We start from the raw sequence: 7623 nt of genomic DNA, 5'->3' as shown, positions 1-7623 counted from the left end.
TGGGTCGGCTGGGGGCGGAGCCAGGGCGGGGCGGAGCCGGGAGGGGGGAGGCGCTGGCGGGGGACTGGGCGACCCTGTCCTTCTGCTCTCGCTGACTCCAGGAGTTCAGGAATTAGGACTTTTTTCTGAGTGCGGTGGGGTTATTGGAAGGCTTTATGGATGGGCTAGGCTTGATTCTATGTACATTTTGAAAAGATTATGCTGCAGCTATGTGTGCGGTATGGATTTGTAGGAGTGCAAAGGTAGACGCAGGAAGAACAGTTATGGATAATGGAGGATCGGACTAAGGTGATAGGAGAACAAATAAAATTTCAGCTGATTTGGAGCTGGTAGGAGGTGATGGATGTGGAGGGAGAAAAAAAAGAGAGGGATGCCAGATTTGGAGGTAAACTAAATGGGTAGATTGTGGTGCCATTTACTGAGCTCAGGAAGAATTTTCTTTGCTGGGTGAGAGGTGGAGGTGGTGGGATTAAGAGTTCTATTAAATCAGAGATACCTTTTACAATGTGTGTGTGAGGTACTACCGTGTTTCCCCGAAAATAAGACGGGGTCTTATATTAATTTTTGTTCCAAAAGACGCATTAGGGCTTATGTTCAGGGGATGTCATCCTGAAAAATCATGCAAGGGCTCTTTTCCGGTTAGGTCTTATTTTTGGGGAAACACGGTACTGGTGACCGCTGTTGTTGACTTGAGAAGCTGTCCCTGGACAGTTGTAGTGAGAGAGACCCCAGCCCTTGGGGAGGTGGGGAGGTTAGGGTTGAACCTGGCCTTTAAATTCCATGCACCCAGCTCTTGCCTCTTTTGTGCCCCTGGGGCATCTCCTACTCACCCTTTCAACCTCTTCCTTGTTTTGCTGTCTGCTTTAGAAAGTGAGATTAAGAGATTTATCTTGGAGGTGTGTGCCCTAGGAGGCAGGAGGTGAGTAGAGCAGGGGGAGCTGAAAGACACCAGCCCAGGCACTGATGCTGGGTTAGGGTCTCCTGTGCTGCCCATTGGGGAAGCCCTGACACCAGGCACCTCAAAGACTTATGGAAAATTAACCAAGAAGCAGGAATGGCACATGGAGTCTGGGAGACTTGATTTTTATTTTGTTTCCAGCCTCGTTGGAGGAGATCAGAAGAGGGTGGCCTGAAGGGGAGGGCGGAGAGGCCAGCAGTACCCTTGGCTCTGCTTGCCCTGCCCACGGGGTCCTGAGCCTAGGCAGGGGCTTGGCCTTCTCTTACCTTTCCTTCCCAGAGTTGGATCTGAACTCAGGGCTGACCCCAGGCCCTGGTACTCTTTTCTTGTCCTCAGTTTCCTTAGCTGAGAAGATCCAGTCCAAGTAGCTGAACAGGCGAGAGTTTGAGTGCCTGAGCCAGCTGTGAGCACATAATGGGTGCACACTTTTTATGCACTCCATCGCTGCTGGGTCTGCTCTGCTGCCCCCTCAGAACCCCTGGAAGGGGCAGCAGCCATTGGGGACACTGGAGACGTGGGCATGCTCTGCATGGGCTGCCACCTGGAGCACAGTCCCTTGGCCACACATGTTGGGGCTCTCTGTTGGTCCTTGCTGGGCTTGGTGCTGGTGCTGGGCCTGGGCTTGGAGCCCGGCCAGGTGGCTGAGCAGGGTGTGAGTTGTGACTCTGGCCACTTCAGGGGTCCCTGAAGCCACCAGCCCCAACACGTCGGCTTCTGTGTCATCTAGGCTGGCACGAAGGATGAGGGGGCAGGACCAGGTACTAATTGCAGACTTAGCTACCAGGTTGCTGAGTAGAATCCCAGTGCTTGGGGACAGGTGTCGAGAGCCAAAGGAGCTGTTGAGTGAGGAGGTGAGAAGGAGCACAGAGCCGCTGCTGTCCACGGTGGCCAGGACACTGCTCATGGGGGTTACAGTAGCTTTTTGGGGTAGTAGGCAGGGGTCAGGGCGGGCCCCTTTAGACTGTAGGGCTGTCTCCAGCAGTGTCAGCAGTTCTGGGCCAGCTGAGGGGCTGGGGGTGGTGAACAGGATGCCCTGGGCCAAAGGTAGCTGCAGTGCTGGCTCCAAGGTGGGCGTGGGCTCAGCTGAGGACACATCCAGCCCCAGGTCTCTGGCCAGCGGACTCAATAGGGCATCCTTGGCAAATTCTGGGGTTGGGGCAAGTGCTGCCCTGCGTAGCACGTCTGCCAGTTTTGGGTTGGTGGCTCGGGCCCCAAGGCCAAGGGGGCTCCCGTCAGTGTGGCAAAGTAGTGGACAGAGACCCTTTGTGCCCTGGGCTGCCAGAGCCCTGGCCAGGGGCATGTCTACCAGGAAGCCCTCTTGAGCCAGGGTGGTGGGGCCCACCAGCAGGCGTGGCCAGGGCAGGCGGCCGAAGCGTGTGTGCAGCAAGCGCAGGGTAGGCAGAGCCGAGGGCATCCCCAGGCCAGGGGCCAGGGTCTGGACTGGGCCTGATGTCAGGGCAGTTGAATTGCCCGAGGAGCCATTGTGGAAGAGGCCCCAGAACATGGCACCTGGGGGAGACAAAGGGGTCACACATGGGTCAGCGGCACTGACTGGGGTCAGTAGCCCCAGGTAAAGGGCAACTGACTTAGCCTGGGGTCAGAAGTTACTAACTCTGGAGACCCACCTGGGGTCAAGACCACAGAGACCTGGGATCAAGGATCACAGCCTAGAGTTGGGGCTACTGGCCAAGTCCTAGGTCATGCTCACTAAAGAGCCTTGAGGTCAGGGCCACTGAATGCCTGGGTTCCAGGTCACCAATGAGACCCAAGGTTGGAGTCGCTGTCTGGGGTTGTGGGTCACTGACCTAGCCCGGTGGCGTGAGGATGCACCACTGCCAGACACAGAGCTGCTCCAATTCCGGCATCCACGACATTGCCCCCAGCAACGAGCAGCTCTTGGCCCAGGTGGGAGCATGTGGCTGCAGCAAGGAAGGGACTGTCATGGGGCGGGGCCTGGGTCCAGTGACCCCGGCCCCTCCCCTCTCCCAAGCTGTTCCCATCACTGACCTGCAGGGCTGATGATGGCACCGTGGTGGTATATGCCGGGGCGGTGGGAGTGCCCACTGGGTCGAGGGGCAACAGGGCCAGAGGTTTCTGTAGAGCTACCCCTGGTGTGGAGTTGCCATGTGGCCAGGGAGAAGCCAACAACCAGCAGCAGCAGGGTGGCGACTAGCTGGGCCCAGGCCCCAGGCCGAACACCACCTTTCCTGCAGAGAGGGGTAGCTTGAGCCAGGCCTGAGGTAGGGGGATACCCACGAGCCCCAAGAAAACCCAGGGACTGTTTCCCAAAAGGTTGAACTTGCTTGCAAGAGGACTATAAGTTTGCCAAGGAGAAGGGCCTCTTGGCAGATGGTGTAATGTGGACAGAGACATGACGATTGGGGAAACTGAGGACAGCTAGGGAGGGAGTCTCTGGAGAGAAGGTTGGAGAGGCAGGGTTCAACCCGGCTGGAGGCAGGCCTGACAGGGGTTTGGCAGGCTTGAGGAGCAGGGCTCAGCCAGGTGTGGCCAGGCCCCAACCTGCTCAGCAGGTGCCTCCTGAACTAGGGGGTGGGGTCTGGGAACCTTCGACAGAGCAGCTGGAAGGGCTGGCTTGGTACAAATTTTCCTTCAGACACAGACCTTGGGTTGACTGGTTCAGGCCAGACCTGGGGCTGCAGCCCAGGTTCCCCCTATTCAACCAGAAAATTCCTGGAGCTGAGCCAAGCGCGGGGTTGTGTGACCCCCCCCCCCTTAGGGGCCCCAGAGGGAGGGGCTCACCAGCTGTAGGCCTGAGTTGCCAGGTGCCCAGACCACTCCCTGACTCACCCATAGGAGTCCTGGGACCTCCAGGGGTCAGGGACGAGTGGCTCTGATATCTCTTCCTCTTCCTCCTCAAGCTCCAAGCTCGGCTCCCAGAGCAGCAGCTTTTGGTAGAGCACAGGCTCTGCTGTGACTTCCATGGCCCCACGGTGCCCGCCTCAGCTTGCCTGCCTGCCTGCCAGCCTTCCCAGCTGAGTCTCAGGAGGCCCTGCCCAAGCCAGGGAGGTGGAGGCAGCCTTGGGGAAGGGTGCCGTGGAATCTAGAACAGGTCTAGGCAGGTCATGGAGCCAAGGAGGCTGCGCATAAGTCTGCCCCATTAGGTCACAGGGCCGTAGGGGTCATGGCGCTCTGTCAGTGGACATAGCTCAGTGGACACAGCCCTTGGGCCACAGCCATAGGCCCTGAGACCCAGGATACCCGCTGGCTCCCTTTCTTAAGGGATGCAGTCCCTGGGTCCCCTGCCTGTTCAGGACTCTACTCTAGGGACAGTAGAGCTTGAATTGGAACTACAGTTACATTGTGGCTTGAATCAGGGCTCAGCATGTGAGTAGGTTCTGATGTGAGGAGGTGTTTGGTCTCTAGCTGGGGTCAAGGGTCAGCCTGAGGCCCTGCCAAGGATCTGGGTTTGTCTGGGGAGCAACTAGTGGTGAAGGCACATCATGCGGCTCTTGTCCAGCAGGTGGCGCCATAGGCCTCTTGGGGACCTGCAGCCTGGAAACCATGTTTCCAAGTTCCTTCACTCTGATTCACATCACGGACCCCAAAGAGTGCTGCAGGACAAGTTATGGACTTCAGTCATATCCATTCTTTAGTCATCTCTCTGCTGACCACCCTACTATGACCACTTCAAACCTTCTCCCTCTTCCCTGCCTCGAACCCCAAACCCTCTGACTTGCACTCTCGGTGAACCATCTTGCCTCCTAGATCACATGGACAAATCAAGATTGATGGAAGGAGCTCCCAATATCCACCCCCACCTACAAACCCACCTTCCACATCGCTCTCTCCTCCCCATCTGGTGCAATGGAAAAGTTACTCTCTGCCTCTGGTTCTGGCCCAACCCTTCCCACCTCTTGCCTCCCGCTTCCCCAGGAACCTCACTCTCTTACTGACTCCTTCTTTCCTGTAGCTTCCCGTCTTCTCTACTGGGTCCTTCTCAACAACTTTTAAACACTCAAGTCCGGAATAGGCTTGGTCAAGATGGCGGAATAGGTAAACGCTATGCTCACCTTCTCTCACGACCACATCAAAATTACAACTAAACTACAGAAAAACCATCATTGAGATTCACCTGAAGTCTAACTGAACTGAAGCCCTACAACTAAGGACATACAGAAGAAGCCACCTTGAGATTGGTAGGAGGGACAGAAACATGGAACGCACTGGTCCCACACCCACATGTGACCATTAATAATCAGGAGGGATTAATATTCCATTGTTAACATCTTTTTATCCAATCAACTATCGAAGGACCCTTTGACTCTGGGTGGTGAGCACACAATAGAAAAATAAAAATCAGGAGGGATATCCCAACTACGGAGGTTTCCACTGAGGAATGAGGGGTCCCAGCCCCACACCAGGCTCCCCAGCCCAGGGTTCCATTGCCAGGGAAAGAAGTCCTCATAACTTCTGTCTCCGAAAACCAGTGGAGATTGTGGCTGAGTGAGATGGAGGCCTTCTAGAGTCCCAGGGGATCCTCTTAAAGTGCCACTCACGCACTTACTCCCTGATGGACTCAGTCGCTTTGAGTTCCAGCGCTGGGGAAGCAAATCGAAAGTCGCCAGGGACAGGGAGGAACTGAGTTATCTGGCTTCAGGGCGATGGCTGGAGGGGCAGTTTTCTCTCAGATGGAAGAGCTTGCAGAAGCCATTGTTTCTTTGATGAGCCCTACTCCCTCCCGTATGTGCAGACACAGGCGGCTGCCATATCTGGTCTCTAATAACTTGGCTAACACCCTTTGTTCACCCAGCCTGGTGATTCCTGGAGATCTGCCCCACCCAACTTTTGGGCCTACCCAAGCCTCTTCTAGTGGCTTTTCCATACAAATGGCCTATCTAGGATCATACTGCGGGCTTTCCTAAAACTCTGAAAGGTTCACAAAACCCAAATAAGCAGCCTCTGGCTTCAGCATATCCTGTACCTCTGGCTAAGCAGCCCTAAGCCTGGCACTAGCCATAGCCAGCCTCAGTTTTCGGCTTGGCCTCTTGAGGCACCTGTAAGCCCAGTGTGGGTGGCGGCCATCTGCAGCTACTGCGGCTGAACTTGGCTGGTGATGTTCTGTTTCTTAATCCCATGTTGGTTACATGAGTGCGCTGATTGTGAAAATGCACCATCTGTATGTTTACGATATATGCACTTTTCTGGAGGTGTATTGTATTTCATTAAAAAGCTTTTGGAAAAAAAAAAAGCTTTTGGGGTGGCTGGTTGGGTGGCCGGATGGCTCAGTTATTTAGAGCGCGAGCTCTCAACAACAAGGTTGCCGGTTCAATTCCCACATGGGATGGTGATGTGGGGACAGAGCCAGGAGTGCAGTTTCCAGGCTCTCGCCCTCACAGGGAAAGGTGCTCACTTGAGTAGTAAATGGCCATCAACTGTGATTAGATGGCCATCAACTGTGGCTAGTTGGCTGTCAGCTGTAACCAGTGAGCCACTGGCCACTAATATAACTGCCGTGGCTATGCTAGCAGAAAATGGGTGCTAGCAAGAGGATAGTGGCTGAGCTAGCAAGAGCGGATTGCAGTTAGCACGGCGGATTGCAGTTAGCAAGTGGGGTTGGTTGGTTGGCAGAGAAGCGGACAGCAGGTTGCAGATCGTGTGGATCCTGTTTCCTGTGTCTCCTACCCAGCTGCCAGCAAGACTACAGTGGTAAGAACCCCCCCATCCACGGCTCCGTTGGTGTTCCTTTTTGGCCTCACCATATCCTGCGTTCTTATTTGGGGAGCGGTACCAGAGACCCTGCATGACACCCTGCAATGACAGGGGGCTGCACCCCCTGTAACTAAAGACTGAAAATGGTGACTGGACTTGGAGCTGAGCTGCGCCCTCCACAACTAGATTGAAGGACAACGACTTGGAGCTAATGGGCCCTGGAGAAACACTGTCCCCCAGTATTCCCCAATAAAACAAACAAAAAAAGCTTTTAAAAATCACTATTTTCAACATTAGAGCAACAACCACAGAAATCATCCTTTAATCCCACTTGGCTCTCCAGCCACTTCCCTTTCTCTTGGTCTGTTCACAAGCAGGTAAAATGTTCTATGACTTTGGTGTGCATGAGAATCACTCGGGAGCTTGTTAAATCAGGTTGCCGGGCTCCATTCCCAGTCTGCAGGTTTGGGGTAGGGACCAGAAATTTGTTTTCCTAACTCTCAAGTGATGCTGCTCTTGCCAGTCCTGGAAACACACTTCAAGTAGCGCTGATCTACAAAAAATCATCATCTATACCTGCTGTCTCCACTTCCTTGCTTCTCATTTTTTCCCCACAGCCCTCCACAAGCTGGTTTCCATCCCCAACCCCCCAGAGAAACCATTGGCTTCCAGATTTTCTGATTCCATGGCCCAATTAAAAAAAAACAACAACCAACAAATGGAGACACCAGCATAGGTTGCCATGTTTTTCTTTTGCCAAGGGTGGGGGGAAAGTCACAATTACCATCTGCTCTTATTTTATAAAAATAATTTGATTTCACTTTCTGTTAACATAATGTAGGAAGGTTATTTTCTCAGAAGGATGGTCAGACCTTCCTTCCTGGGAAAAGGCAGTTGGGAACCTTATGGGTGTGTGCTGCCCTCATCTCCTGCCCCATCCTCAGTCGGGCTTTGGGGCTCCTTGCATTGGCTCCCTTTGTCCAGACACGATTCTT

General features: G+C 54.2%; 1 protein-coding gene across 1 annotated transcript; it reads right to left on the bottom strand.

The window, feature by feature from the left end:
- Window positions 1–1400: 1400 nt before the first annotated feature.
- GGT6 (gamma-glutamyltransferase 6) lies at window positions 1401–4458 on the bottom strand. Its single transcript, XM_074320088.1, has 4 exons — window positions 3767–4458; window positions 2966–3165; window positions 2764–2877; window positions 1401–2467 (listed from the first exon to the last, which is right to left on the bottom strand). Exons 1-4 carry the CDS (start codon window positions 3898–3900, stop codon window positions 1428–1430), a joined length of 1488 nt encoding a protein of 495 aa, XP_074176189.1. The 5' UTR covers window positions 3901–4458; the 3' UTR covers window positions 1401–1427.
- Between the last annotated feature and the right edge of the window lie 3165 nt (window positions 4459–7623).

The sequence above is a fragment of the Rhinolophus sinicus genome, linkage group LG15, assembly GCF_036562045.2.
Source record: "Rhinolophus sinicus isolate RSC01 linkage group LG15, ASM3656204v1, whole genome shotgun sequence".
NCBI classification, from domain to species: Eukaryota; Metazoa; Chordata; class Mammalia; order Chiroptera; family Rhinolophidae; genus Rhinolophus; species Rhinolophus sinicus.
The sequence above is the reverse complement of the archived record's forward strand: the minus strand, read 5'-3'. Positions and strand labels throughout refer to the sequence as shown.